This window comes from Pseudorasbora parva, chromosome 2, assembly GCF_024679245.1.
Source record: "Pseudorasbora parva isolate DD20220531a chromosome 2, ASM2467924v1, whole genome shotgun sequence".
NCBI lineage: Eukaryota > Metazoa > Chordata > Actinopteri > Cypriniformes > Gobionidae > Pseudorasbora > Pseudorasbora parva.
In genome coordinates this window covers 54,232,296-54,247,718 of record NC_090173.1, presented here as the reverse complement: position 1 = coordinate 54,247,718, position 15,423 = coordinate 54,232,296, and the positions used below count along the sequence as shown (strand labels likewise).

Here is a 15,423-nt window from a genome sequence, read left to right as displayed (position 1 = left end):
CCCTACGGCCTTCAACATTTGATCCCATTCACTTACATTGTTTGTTCCTCAGTAACTCAAGATATTTGTTTGTAAAGATTATTATTACTTTATGACATTGCTACTAATTCTGTTGAATTAATTAGTAGTAATAGTTTCACATAAATTTATATATATAAATGTTGTGAATGAATAATTTGTAGAGATTTGTCTGAAGAATCAGCCGCGATGAACTGCCGATTTGTACGGAGGCATCTGATGACTAAACTACATTGTAATTCACGAACAGAAAAAATCAATCCCAGAGTGTGTGTGTTCAGACAGCGTGTTTTAAACCGATGAGATCAAACCGTACTCAGACCACCTCCTGAGATGGTCTCGGCTCGGCTCGCTTTAAAGGGGTCTGAGATCATTAGGAGTGTTCACACATGGGCCAAAAATCATGCGAACCGCGCTCAGACCCCTGAAAAGGTCCAAGTGTTAAAACACGCTTAGTATTATCATGTGGAACGCCATGTTATAGAGAACAGACTGTTAATATATGGGTCACACTTAGGATCATCACCTCTACCCAGATACATACAGTATATACAGGGATGGCCAAAATTATTAGAACACTATCTGGGAGTCGTCATATTGGGCCTGGATTTATTTTCCAAGAGGACAATGACCCGAAACATTCTTCTAACTACTACGGGAACTACAGTCCCTGCGACTGAAGGTATCTTCTGGGAGATTGAAAATGATGGACTGGCCCCCTCAAAGTCCAGAGCTCAACCCCATTGAGCACATTTGGGGGCAAGTTGGAAAATAATCTGGACAGATCTATTGTACATTCAAAGGAAAGCCTTCGGCTTCAGTTTGCAGAAGGCATGGGATAACATTAGTGTTGAATTTCAGAGAGGAAATATATTGACACTTTGCCAGAGAGATGTGCTGGTGTAAATGAAATACAAGAAGTATTTACTAGACAAGCAAGTAATTGTCTTGTTTTCGGGGGAAAAAATACTCAAAATGAAGAGGAAATTAGCTTACCCCATTGGCAGATTATTCATCTTATTTTAAGCAAAAGCTCTCGTAATTTTGAGTTATTTCCCCCCAAAATAAGACAATAAGTTTTACTTGTCTAAGTAAGTGTTTCTTAATGTAAGAATTTTTAGATATTTTGACTAGAAACAAGACAAAAATACTAAGTAAGAAAAGCATTTTTTGCAGTGTATGACTTGCTTCATCTGATATTTGATGGTCAGAGCAACCATCTTGGATCTTTCATTAACATTAAAAAATTAAATTATGTTTTGGAGGCAAAAAAAGGTCAATATTTTCACATCTGTCAGGTGTGTTGTAATAATTTTGTCCACCACTGTAAACTATACAGTGTTCATGCAAAACACAGCTTATTCTAAGGATATTAGCATCAATAAATGAATCAATCACTGTTGATGTGTTCTGTCAAAAGGAATGAAAAGGAAAAATCCCAATTAGGCAACAAGAGGCCTTTCTGATATGTCAAAGCCAGCATAGTTCACCAAACATACAAATTCTGTCATTGTTTACTACGCTCATGTTATAAGCCTGTATTACTTTCTTTCTTGTGCTGAACACAAAAGATTATACTTTTGAAGAATGTTAAAGATTTTGGCCCCACTTTATAATAGGTGGCCTTAAGTACTATGTACTTATTTAAAAAAAATAAGTACAATGTACTTACTGTGTTCAAATTGTATTGCACAACACCTTTGCTGATATTGAGGTGAGATACGGGTAGAGTTAGGGTCAGGTGTGGTGGTGTGTGTCAGTTTAAGGGTAAAGTTAGGTGTAAGGGAAGTGCCAACTGTGTAATTACCAATGTAACTACAGAAATTAATTACAGACGTAATTACATGCAGATATTTTTTTAAATGTAAGTACAATATAAAAACATGTACGTACACAATAAGTGCATTGTATCAAATGATTAATTAAAATGTTAGTAGATAGTAGTTAAGGCCACCTAATATAAAGTGGGTCCAAGACTTTTGAATAATGTTGGTTACTAAATCGTTTGGTTATCATTGACTTCCACTGAATGGACAATTTTTCTTTTTCTTTTTTTAGCTCCTTTTAAGTTCCTCAGAAGAGAGGAAGTCATACAGGATTGGAACAATATGATGACAGAATATGCCTTTTTAGGATCTATTCATCATAAAATATATTTAAAGAATTCTATGTCATTCAAAGTATTAAAACTAACCAAAAAAAATAACAATAGTAGCTCTGGCCTACACCGAGTTCATGAGAGAGCGAGAGATCCCCGTTACCCAGCACTCCCACGCTCTTTTCGGTGTCTTGCTCCCTGTTCACCACTTTCGTTTTCTCACACTTACTGCATTCCTCCCTCAATTTTTCTCACACTAGATATCGCCGACCCAAATGTGCAGCCTTGTAAGCACAGAATGATATATATGTGCCTTCAATAACAATAATTTGATTAAAATAGTTCCCATTAGAATAAATATTACACAATCCTTTGACTATCTATATTCACTCCCTTGAAAAATCCCCTTCTCTGAAATCCACAGTGGGCCAAAACGTACAGCATGTAGTCTAGGCGACTTCTTAGTTCCCATGTCAGGGATAAACTCCCGCCATTCCCCTGGCAGGAACAGAAAGCCAGCCCGTCCACAGTGACACATCTCCAGCCCCTGCCTCCGCAAGTCAAATGTGCTTTTCTACTTCTCTCATTTCACATAGTTTCATGAATGTGCATGTTCAGCTTGATCCCTTCTCACCCACCCCTGTCCTTGCCCTGACGCAGCACGGACCTTTGCTCTGGAACATTAACCCAGCTTAACTAATGTTTCCCGGGGGAAGGCTTTTGTGGATGCACTTCCCCCTTTTAGCTGAATTGTCTATGGAGCATGGAAGGAAGTGTGCTTTCTAAGACATGAAAATAATTCGATTTCACAGCCTGTTTGCGGAGCGGAGGTCTGTGTAGACTTACAAGGCTAGAAGGTATTGTTACTTCAGCTTGTTTTGAGCACATATGGCAGTAGATTTGAGGGGGATGGCGAGAGCATCCTGACCCAGGCCATGTGGGGGTGGAGCAGGTGGTTGACAGGAAACAGTTTGTGCGATTCATATTGGCTGTGTCCGAAAACCTCGGCAGCTGACTCGTTGCCTCGCTGCCTTATCAGACAATGGCTTGTAAGGCACGTTTTTGGCATGAAGGCACCTCACAAAACTGATTTCGGACAGACTTCTTGGGTAGTGTAACAGTTTAATGATCTACAGCAAAATAGAGCCAGCTTTGGTGAGAACTAAACAAATATTGAACTACTACATTAGTCATTTCTCACTAGAAATGACATCAGAAGTGGAAAATGTTGGTAAAAAACACATTTACACACAAACTGAGTAGCAAACACAACTTTCGGACGCCATCTTATTTTCCCAGCTCAACTGTCACTGAATGGAAAGCACAGGATTGTGGGATATCAAAGGCAGAGAAGGACACATGTATGCTGCCTTCAAAACTCGATCAGATGAAGGAGACAGGACGTGAAGCTAACAAAAGATTTGGACGTTGCTTGATGCCTTCCTGCCTACAAATATGTCCCCCGAAGGCAGCGTTTTCCAGGTATCGGACGCAGCCATTGTGTGCTCTTCACTTGCATGCTTTTGCTCTTAGCAATTGCATAGCTGTTATTCATAGCTGCTCTTTTATTCATTAGGACAATGTGCACAATAGTCAACTAGACTTTAAATGAGCCTATGGCTGTGTCCAAAATCACCCCTTATACCTTTAAAGGGTTAGTTCACCCAAAAATTAAATGTATGCGGATTGATTCCTGATTCGGATCACCAATGTCACGTGATTTCAGCAGTTTGACGCGTGATCTGAAACATGAATCGATACGCTGATTCACAACCGTTCAAATATTTATTTGAGGTTTGAACACAAACGCAGAAGAGAAGTCAATGCTGAATAAAGTCGTAGTTTTTGTTATTTTTGGACCAAAATGTATTTTGGATGCTTCAAGAGACTCTAATTAACCCACTGATGTCCCATATGGACTACTGCGATGATGTTTTTATTCCCTTTCTGGACATGGACAGTATAGTGTGCATTCACTTGCATACTCTCTCAGACTAAATATAAAATATCTTAAACTGTGTCTGAAGATGAACGGAGGTCTTACGGGTGTGGAACGACATTAGAGTGAGGAGTTAATGACATCAATTTAATTTTTGGGTGAACTAACCCTTTAAATAGAGCATTATTTGAGGGGACAGCCATTTGAAGTGGTGTCCGAAACTATAGTGGACGTTACTGAGTGCACTCATTCAATCCCACAATGCACCGCAATAACAAGTGTACAACCAATGTACGCTAAACGCCTAGAGATTGCCCATAATGCACTGTGAGTCGTTCGCTGAATGAGTTCCGGCAGGTGAATCATACGTCCATTGTCCAAACGATTGAGCCAGTTGGCTACAGCGTGATATCATACAGGTATAAATGCCTTTTTTAATTGATTATTAAATTGCTTAATTACGGTTTATGCATGCTAGTTTCCATGGCAGAGTTCAAGATACATATTTTCATTACTACTAAAGATGCCAGCTTGCCAAGTTTCAAATGATTATTAAATAGCAAGCACAAACTACGCAAAAGTGGCAGCCCTTCCGGCGCACAACTTTGTTCACACATTTTCATTCACTCCTTTAAGTGGGCTATATTAGTGGACTAATGTAGGGAATAGTGAATGACAGTATAGGGGGTGATTTCCAACACAGCATGTGTCTGCCTGTGACTAGGCCGAGCATGTTTTTGGAAGTGTGCACACTACATCGGTGATAAACCAAGTGCACACTACAAGAGCATCTGTGTTAAACCAAGTGCACACTACACGTCTCAAGCTTAAGTAAACTCTTGAAGTGAACATGCAACCTTGAGTGGAAACACTGTTATAGACCATAATTTTTCAGGCTTGGAAACCTGACAGTAAAATCTTCAGGGGGAGACCCATGAGAGCTGCTGTGTGCCTCACAAAAAGAATAAAAGCTAAATCTGACAAATGGGTCATTCGCAGCAGGTCAAATAAATTGAGGATATGAAAGGAAAAGGAGACTTCTAGGCATTACGGTATACCAAGATGGGTAGCTGGGTGGGTGGCAGGCTCGCTGGGCAGCACCACCAGTTGGGTGGAGGGGTCCTGGGGCAGGGGGAGAACTGGCTGAAGAGGGGCAGGCATGGCTGCAGAAAACCCAGGGGGGAGATTCTGGTGGAGGGCAGTGTGGCCAATACCTACAAAATATTTAGGACAACTTTTAGGATACAAAGAACAAAGTTTATCATTCTTTTAACACATGAAAGTATTCCTAATCACTGCAACAACAACAGCAAAAAAATGCTTTTCTTACTTAGTATTTTTGTCTTGTTTCTACTCAAAATATCAAAAAATTCTTACATTAAGAAAAAACTGCGTAAAAATTGTGTCTTGTTTTGGGAAAAAAGAACTCAAAATTAAAGGTTTTTGCATAAAATAAGAAAATAATCTGGCAGTGGTGTAAGAAAAATAATCTTGTTTTCTGTTTGAATTAAGATTATTTTGCTTACCCCATTGGCAGATTATTTTGCTTATTTTAAGCAAAAACTCTCTAATATTCATATTCTTATGTAATATTCATATTATTGTGTAATCGACGCATCGTCCTCAATAAACCCGTCTCTTGCGTGATACCCTGAAATGTTGAATATTCAGATATTATATGATTTATGAACTCTAAGGTTGTCATAATAATAATAATCATAGACTGTGTGTTAATAGGCCAGAGGAGAACTGAGTCTGGTTTCTCCCAAGGTTTATTTTTCTCCATCATGCCCTGATGGAGTTTGGGTTCCTTTGGTCGCCCTTGGCTTGGCTTGCTCAGTTGGGGACGCTAAAATTCCCATCTAAGTTATTTAACTAAATATACAAATAAAATTAATTTATTAGGTCTTATTTAATTCTATAAACTATAATACTGATCTGCCAACATTGTTGCTCTATGATAAATTAAAATAAGCTGATAACATCACTGTTTTCTCCAGAACGACTGTACAGCCAAATCTAACTTTGTTGCAATATTGTCCTGTTTAACACTGTGAAGCTGCTTTGACACAATCGGCATTGAAAAGCGCTATATAAATAAAGTGGACTTGACTTAAATATGAGTTATTTTTCCGCAAAACAAGACAATTACTTTTGCTTGTCTTGTATATACTTCTTGTTTTTAGAATTTTTAGATACTTGGACTAGAAACAAGACAAAAATACTAAGAAAGAAGAGCATTTTTTTGCAGCGAGCAGACATTAACATATAAGCATAAAAAAAGAGCAAAATAAGGGGAAAAGACAACATTACTGACCATAGGAGTGGCCTGTCATCCAGAGGGAGGGACTCCCTGTCCGTGGCATCCAGTGGTGGTGGGCAGAGTGTGTGTGTGCAGCCGGGTCTCCTAATTGGCTAGACTGCATTGAAGTGCCACCTGGCACCATGATATGAGAGGTGAGGTCACCGTGGCAACTGTTAGAGGGATGGATGTGTGCAAATTCCACTCTTTCCTTGTTATCCCTGCAAAGCCAGATTGGAGACAGGTGAACGGTCAAAGGTTGAGCAAGTGTTACAAGTGGGAAAAAGAAATGTGTGCAGGGGTGGATCATTCACCTGATAAACACGTCTCGTTCTCTCTCTAGGCACCGGTGGTGGCCCATGTGCTCTACACTTGTCCTTTTCCTCTCCTCCTCTCCTGGTGAATCTGAAGGATACATGGAGCGTGGAGTGCCTACAAAATGGTTAATACATTTACATCAACGATTTTCTCTCATCTGCAACTCTGTCTGTTATTGGCACTCTGCATGCAAACAGCTGTCGAGCAGCCTTTTTCTACGGTGGCATGTGTGCTCGCTCTCTCTCCCTCTGTATCAGCATTTTCAGGAGTAAGAGGGGAAAGCTGTTTCCACTTTGGGTCTTGGCAAGTTCTGCTATTTATTTTTAATCAGTGAAGTCTTCCAGAGGTCACGAATAAACAAAACTGCTCTGTTTCCCTGCCTGTTGCTTGTTTAGGAAAGGCCCTGACAGATCAAAGGTCAAGCTTACCTTTCATGGTTGAGTGCACCCGCCCCTGTCGACTGCTGGGATGGCTGCCTGATGCTTGGCATGGAGGGTCTCTCTGTCTTGCCACAGCAACTGCAATCCCAACTGGAGGCTGCCGTACCTCCCCCTCCGCATTTGGGGCATCTCCCATCTCTCGGCCACGTCCCCCGCAATCAGCTCGCTCGTTTTCATGGCTTTGGCCTTTCCTGGAGGGTAGGGTCTGCTTGCCTCCCTGGAGAGAGCAACTGGTGCCATTTTGCGTTTTGAGGTTTCCCAGCCCTCCAAAGGGGCTCTTCTGGGAAAGGAGGAGAGGCTGTTGGTTGCTGTACTTCAGAAGGTTCTTCATTGCACTGCTCTCTCCTTGTGAGCTTGGGACCTCTTGCTGGTTTTGAGGAGGAGCTGGATGAAGAGGAGGCGGAGGAGGAGGGTGTCCCATTCCTGCTGTCTGGTGCGGCTGTTGTGTAGGCGGTCTGTTGTTGGTCGCTCCACTATTAGGCTCCATGTAAGCTTTGTGCTGGTTCTCTTCAGAGTGGATGTGATGAGGTTGCATGTCCCAATGCAGCACTGATGGCTGCTGATGTGGGTGATGGTGTGCATTGTAGCCGTAAGGAATTTCCATCTTCTGCTTCATCTCCTGGTTTCCATTAGCTTGGGCCATGTCTGCTCCAGGGGTATCCGGGCCAGCCCTACTGTGCTGTTGGTGGCGAATGCGGGCCACCTTCTGTCCATCTCTCTGCATGGAGCAGCTTCCATGTCCTCCTCCACCCATGTGCTGGGCCATGTTCTTCCCAGCAAGAGGTGAGGGAATGGTTGGAGGCCCAGAATGTGAACAGTCCCTGTAGGGCTGGGAACTGGTATTGGGTTGATTGGGTAAAGGATGGACAGCTTTTGTCTCTTGAGTCAGTGTTGATCTGAAAATGTCCGTTTCCATAGTGTTAATGCAGTCGGCGCTGCGGGAGCGCACAGTCTGGTGTTGATGGGAATGGCTCTGTTGCTGCTGTTGTTGTTGTTGTTGCTGCTGCTGCTGTAAGTGATGGTGGTGGTTGTGGTTGTGCATCCAGTCAGGGGCTTTTTCAGCTTTTCTGTAAGGATGCTGCTGTTGGGTTGGAGGCTGTTGCTGCTGCTGTTGTTTCCTGGGCCAGTTACCATGCTGCCCCCCATTGCTGGACTTTTCCATCGCCTTGTCCTTGACACTGTTCCCTCCGCCCCCAACACCCTGGCATTCAGAGCTGCCCATCTGGAAGGGTCCTCCGGTTTTCTCCCCAAGGTGACTAACAGATGGTACAAATGTGGCTCCAGTCATTTTGGGGTCTCTGCATCCACCACTATTGATCCCTTTATCATGCAAGGAAGTATTTCCCATGGGGGCTGGCGGTGGAGGGCAGAAAAAGTCAGGGTGATGGTGTGAGTGGCGGTTGTGGTTTGCATGATGGGGGTGGCCTGGATGGAGCTGTAGACAGTGAAAGCCCCCTGGATGCCCCCCTCCAGCAGCAGAGGCCATGGGCAATGGAGGAGGCACTGAGTAGGACAGAGAATGGTGCATTGCCTGACCTCGCTCCAGACAGTCTGTAGGAGGCTGTTCACTGATCCGCATCTCCCCAATTATTGCCTCTTTACCACAGCGCCCGTTAGTGCCACCACCCAAATGTCTGTTTTGGACATTATTGGATCCTACATTACCTCTACCCACCCCATCCCCACTGCAAGTAGTCATAGAGCCCTTTGCCCCAGTCCCATGGTCCCCATTTAGCATCTTCCCATTGAGCAGACAGGCACTAAGAGGTTTTCCCATGCTTTGTGGATGCTCCTTGTACTCCATCGGCAAAGTGGCTTTATGTCCTCTGCCGTTCATCTCTTCCATAGTGACTGGGTGTTGTGGGTGGAGCTGGGGTTGATGGGAGTGATGATGGGGTATTTGGTGGTGATGGCGGTCTTTAGAATCAGGTTTACTATTAGACCTGTCCTTATCTTTTGCAGCTGAAACCACACCTCTGTCTAAGCTAGGCTCTTTAAGGCCCTTGTGTAGGCTCACCCCACTTCCTGCATCTCTGTCCCTGCTGCATGAGCCCTGGGGTTGTCCTGACCCTGCCCTTGACATGGGCTGGATGTTGTGATTGGCCGAGATGAGTGGGGGCTGGGACGGGAGGCTTCTTAAATAGAAGTTCTCTGTGAAAAAAGATCAGATATGGCTGTTAATTATTTAAATCAGTGCTTTTAATCTATCCTTTAGGGTCCGTTTATGCAGCTATGTTGGAACTATCATATTTGGAGACTACAAAAGAGAAGTTGAGGTGCCAATAAAGTAGAAATGTTTTATGGAATTTTGTCATTTTGCCTACCTTTTTGTGTATCATAAAACCGGTGCTGTCCATAGAGGACCCCACTGTTGGCATGGTGATCCAAATGGCTTATGGGAAGAAAGGTGTGGGCTAGACTCCCTGAGAAGCGAGGATACCCTGGGACTGCTGTGGAGAAAAAGAAAAGAAAAAAAGAGGGTGGTCACATCAAAGGTGAGAGACAGAAAAATAGAGAAATAAAGGCTACGGGAATTGTAGACACAGCAAAAGAAGAAGTGGAAGTGAGAGTGAGAAGGGGAGAGAGAGAGAGCAATAAAGGAAGGAAATCTCTGATAACAAGACAATCACTGAGCCACATTTCTTTTTGGCCGTAAGCGTTTTGGTCCAGATTTAATCCCCCTTTTCCAATGCAGCTGGTGTTCCATATTCACCAATAACCACAGGCTTTGCAAGTCATATTTGCCATTCTGATTTGGGTATCTAATGCAAACAAGAAAACAAGTTCAGTCTAGGGGATTGAAGTAATGGGTGGATTTTGTCTTCTGAACATATGGCTCTCACAGTGCAAATCTCACCAAGTTCCCAGTGCTGAGGTAAGAGATAACACGGTAAAACAATAAGCAAAGAGTCCTCGCAACAGAACATGTGGTGGTTTAAGAAAGAGGCCAAAGATCAACTTTATTTCAGCTGTCTCAACTCTCCAAAATCTGCCACTAACACAACAAAGCCATGAGGACAGAATTTACAAGAAAACCAAACACCTTTTGAGCACAAGCCTTTGAAGCTTAGTAAAGGCAAGAAGACAAGCCCGTAACCTTTAAATATGTGATAAATGCTAGCCTTGTTACTGTCTGGGACAATTACAGTGCTCTGATTGATTATGACATTTATAATACTTAGAGTGATGTATGGCATTTTTTATTTACATTAAATTACTGAGAAACAGAAAACATTTCCTGATCCACCAAGAACAGTAAGTCAGTTAACCTGCTGCAGCCTGGATGGAATTGTGTTTATATGGGATGGTGGGGTAATGTGATAATTACCAGAGACTCTCAGGTTTGGTTTGATTAAAACGAACCCTGGTGCGATTGCTCGTTTAGTACGGTTCATTTGAACACATGTGAATGCTGCCATCCGAACCTTGGTGCGCACCATACAAGCGGACCGAAGCCGCTAAAAAGATGGGTCTCGGCCCGCTTCCAAGCAAACTCTGGTGCGGTTTGATTGATATACGAACGCAACACGGACCAAAGACATGTAAACGGACCAAAAACCAGACGTAATGTCACAAGATGCGACGCATAGTCAGCTGATTTGACGACGCGGGAAAGATCGGTGTATCCAAAATGAGTAACGTTAACATTAGAGGGCAAACGTGGAGCAACGAAGAGGTAAGTGCCTCATCAATATTTTGGTCCGACAAGCATGTTTAGAAAATGCTAGAAAAAACGCACAAAAAGCAGTCCTTTCTTCTCATCAAAGGACCTGTGTTGCCTATTTGTCCGTACAGACGACAGAACTGCCATCTTTTTTGCATAAGAGACGCCCGTCTCTTTTCTGCACAACGGAGGAAATCCCGCTGCTGTTTTGAATGTTTTGAACATTTTATGAGCTCTTCATGAGTTCTCAGCAGGTAAAATATGTACACGCATAAAATAATGGAGTTTAATCCTGCACACAGCATTAAAATTGTCAATTTTGGCCAGCAAGTTCAATCGTTGTCTCAAAGTTTAGCTAGGCTTGGATGTTTCTTCTAGTTAGAAAGGCTTGCGTTTTGCCACCCTTGCCTCATTGCCCAGACAGATAAAGAATATGGGAGATTGTCACTATAGGGACCAACCAGCCAGAAAGAGCTCTTTTAATAATGCTGTAGGCCTTTTGACAGCCTTCCTGACCAGTTCTCTTTGTTTTCTCATCATTTGTTGATGGACACCCTGCCCTGTTCTTGATAATGTAGTTGTTGTGCCACACTTTCTCCACTTGCCCATGACTGTCTTCACTATGTTCCACGGTACAGTATATCTAATGATTTAAAAATGCCTTGCAACCAGGATATTGTCAAATACCCTATTTGTTTTCACTTTTCAATTCTCGCAAGTAGATGCTGAGTTTCGGTTCATTTTTGTGACATGCTCCAGAAAGAAGTTCATGGAGTACTAGATTAGGCATATTATGGTGTTGTTGTTGAGACTGTACAAAAGTAGATATATACAGTTTCAAATTATGTTTTACTCCAGACAGTCCAGACATGTATCACCAAAATTTTTATTATTTTAGGTTCTTTCCACTGTTAACAGGAAGCAAATCGCAGAAAACAACCTCCTTACAGTGTTGTTGCGAGATGCAACAGCCAAAGAGTGTGAAGAAACATTATTGTTAATTGAAAAAAAGAAAGAAAATCAAGCCATTTCTAATTTCTCAACATTTCCTTTTAAGTAGAAAAAAAACAAATGACCAGAAGATGCTATCAAAGTATACTTTGCTTGCCCATATTTCACTCCATCTTGGGATGCACGCACAGAAAGCCGCCTCATTTACTAAGTCGATATTTTAATGATTAATTGTGCAGCTCTATCATACAGGCTTGGTACGATATGAGTAACCGATTACAAAATTAACATTTTTGTGAACTATCTCCAATATGCAATTCATAGTGAAGAATATAAAAATCCTTCCAAATCAAATGGAGGCTCGTTTTTCTTTAGACGAGGAAGGTGATCATTGCAATCTCCTTTTTTTATATTCTTACTGCCTGTCAGCATTAATAAGCACACTCATTTATGTCAATTCATTTAAGAATGGAAAAAAAAATAAGGCTCCCTTTGAACAATACATTTCTTTTGTGGGTTATGCAAAAGTGTGATACAAGCTTGCGTTATGCAAATCAGTCTTCAGCTGTTTCTCTGTTTTCTTTGTGTTTGTGAGCTTGACACTTGGCAGCGTAATCCCGTTTCACAGTGACGTCTGGCTGCGGCCGATAGCGGCTGGTTTTTCAGCGCTAAGCAGAGTCTCTCAGGGCACGTGAGCGGCACCACTGGGCATTGCACTGCATATTCAGCCGCTAATCTGGGCAGGACAAGGGAAGGTGCTGTGCCAGCGGGCTAGATGAGGAAGGTTTTACTGCTTAGTGCTGACATTAATGCTGCTAACGCTATTGCAGTCACAGAAACGGCAGCTGTCTGCAAGTGATTGACACCAGCTCACTCAGCACATGCAGAACTGTTATTATCTGAGCAAGATGCTATTATAGCTCACTGTAGGATATTCATAGGCAACACCGGAGGCTTTTCTCCAAATCAGCTAAAAAAAATAGCTGCACCTAAACAGCACATAAAAAAACATACCAGGAAAATAATACATTTGGAAACCTTTTTGGAATGTGGAAAATGTAACCTTTATTTGTTTTTGCCATAGAATGGTGCCATGACTTTATTACAGGTTCAGACTAAAGTTCAAACGTGCTGCGTAACATGAGATTGAACCTCATTGGTTCTTGAGGAAGCTCAAACGTGCTGCGTAACACGAGAATGAACCTGATTGGTTCATGAGGAAGCTCAAACGTTCTGCGTAACACGAGAATGAACCTGATTGGTTCTTGAGGAAGCTCAAACGTGCTGCGTAACACGAGAATGAACCTGATTGGTTCTTGAGGAAGCTCAAACGTGCTGCGTAACACGAGAATGAACCTGATTGGTTCTTGCTGAAGCTCAAACGTGCTGCGAAACACGAGAATGAACCTCATTGGTTCTCGCTGAATCTCAAACGTGATGCGTAAAACGAGAATGAACCTGATTGGTTCTTGAGGAAGCTAAAACGTGCTGCGTAACACGAGAATGAATCTCATTGGTTCTCGCTGAAGCTCAAATGTGCTGCGAAACACGAGAATGAACCTCATTGGTTCTCACTGAATCTCAAACGTGATGCGTAACACGAGAATGAACCTGATTGGTTCTTGAGGAAACTCAAACGTGCTGCGTAACACGAGAATGAACCTCATTGGTTCTTGCTGAAGCTCAAACGTGCTGCATAACACGAGAATGAACCTCATTGGTTCTTGCTGAAGCTCAAATGTGCTGCGAAACACGAGAATGAACCTCATTGGTTCTTGAGGAAGCTAAAACGTGCTGCGTAACACGAGAATGAACCTCATTGGTTCTTGCTGAAGCTCAAATGTGCTGCGAAACACGAGAATGAACCTCATTGGTTCTCGCTGAATCTCAAACGTGATGCGTAACACGTGAATGAACCTGATTGGTTCTTGAGGAAGCTCAAACGTGCTGCGTAACACGAGAATGAACCTCATTGGTTCTTGCTGAAGCTCAAATGTGCTGCGTAACACGAGAATGAACCTCATTGGTTCTTGAGAAGCTCATATGTGCTGCGTAACACGAGGAACCTCATTGGTTCTCGCTGAAGCTCAAACGTGCTGGAAAACACGAGAATGAACCTCATTGGTTCTCGCTGAAGCTCAAACGTGCTGGAAAACACGAGAATGAACCTCATTGGTTCTCGCTGAAGCTCAAACGTGCTGGAAAACACGAGAATGAACCTCATTGGTTCTCGCTGAAGCTCAAACGTGCTGGAAAACACGAGAATGAACCTCATTGGTTCTCGCTGAAGCTCAAACGTGCTGGAAAACACGAGAATGAACCTCATTGGTTCTCGCTGAAGCTCAAAAGTGCCTGCATTTTTTGGTGAAATAACCCTTTAATTAATTTGACAGTGTTGAACTTTGTGATTGTGCTGTATCTATTCAGTAAATCCTGTCATTCCCATTCAAAGTTCCCTTTAACAGTCAGTGGGTTGTGGCAAATTCCAAATCATGAATTTAAAAGCCTTTTTTATTATTCTATGCAAACCAGTTAAAAGGTCACTATCATACGAGCTAATTCCCAGACGATAAAGCAGATTCTTTAAAGAGAGCTGGAACTTCTGCAGATGCTAATTTGCACATTCCTGCTAATCCTAGCTCTCAATCTTCCTGTTCACATGGACAGCCAATCCTTCTCCCAGTGTCGGCTCATGACAGCGCATACAAGCGTGCATCTGTAAATAGCCCAGAGTAAATTGTTTAAGGAGAGACAGAGGGGAGCAGATAAAGCTGGCTGTCGAGATTGCAAATTGAGAAGAAGTGACAGAGTAGTACAAAAATGGCAGAGGGTGAAGAGGAAAGACAGGAGGATGGGAGGAGGTGAATGGTACTCATCAGGCCTGCTAATTGAAAGGAAGTGATGGAGCCTGGTAATGGAGGAGGGGGATGACAGAGAAGACATGATTGGATTGAGAGAGATGAAACAAGTGAAGCATGAGGGCTATAAAGACACAGAAGCCCCTTTTCCACCACCAGGGTGCCTGAGCTGGTGTCCAAACCGCAACTGCTCTCCCATGAAAATTACTTAATACTGGCCTCAAAAGGGTTTTGACCCCAGGAGCCGCTAAGATTAGACAACATTAGCAACCATAACAATGTTATAATCAATACAGCTACACTGGAAATGTGTGATGTGGTAATACAACACGTGTTCGAATGATGACTCTCCCAGTTTTTTTTTCCTTTGTCTAAAATGATTTAGATAAATGATGGGTGTGAGAATTTTAGTCATTTAAATTCTGACCATTGCATCAAATGTATCTTGTGATGGCATACTACTGAACCAAATTACCAAATTACTGTTAAAATGCCATAATTTGAAAGACTCTCAAACAAAGATGAGATTATGTCCTGTCACTGTTTGGCTCTCAAGCCATTGGAAAAAAGCTGTTTGAGAGATATTCAAGAGATGCTTGAGAGATATTAGAGATATTTGAGAGATGTCTGAGAGATATTCGAGAGATGTTTGAGAGATATTCGAGAGATGTTTGAGTGATGTTTGAGAGATGCTTGAGAGATGTTAGAGATATTCGAGAGATGTTTGAGAGATATTCGAGAGATGTTTGAGAGATGCTTGAGAGATGTTAGAGATATTCGAGAGATGTTTGAGAGATGTTTGAGAGATGTTAGAGATATTTGGGAGATGTTTGAG

At 42.4% G+C, this 15,423-nt stretch overlaps 1 protein-coding gene across 3 annotated transcripts in view; it reads right to left on the bottom strand.

Moving 5' to 3' along the window:
- LOC137047040 (BAH and coiled-coil domain-containing protein 1) overlaps nucleotides 1–15,423 on the bottom strand; it is a 161,543-nt gene that overhangs the window by 48,090 nt on the left and 98,030 nt on the right. For all 3 annotated transcript variants that reach the window (XM_067424577.1, XM_067424594.1, XM_067424585.1), the window contains exons 4-8: nucleotides 9,440–9,565; nucleotides 7,104–9,266; nucleotides 6,672–6,789; nucleotides 6,373–6,578; nucleotides 5,114–5,269 (exon numbers count right to left, since the gene is read on the bottom strand). In XM_067424577.1, coding sequence (XP_067280678.1) covers nucleotides 5,114–5,269; nucleotides 6,373–6,578; nucleotides 6,672–6,789; nucleotides 7,104–9,266; nucleotides 9,440–9,565 — 2,769 coding nt within the window. The remainder of the gene's footprint in view (nucleotides 1–5,113; nucleotides 5,270–6,372; nucleotides 6,579–6,671; nucleotides 6,790–7,103; nucleotides 9,267–9,439; nucleotides 9,566–15,423) is intronic.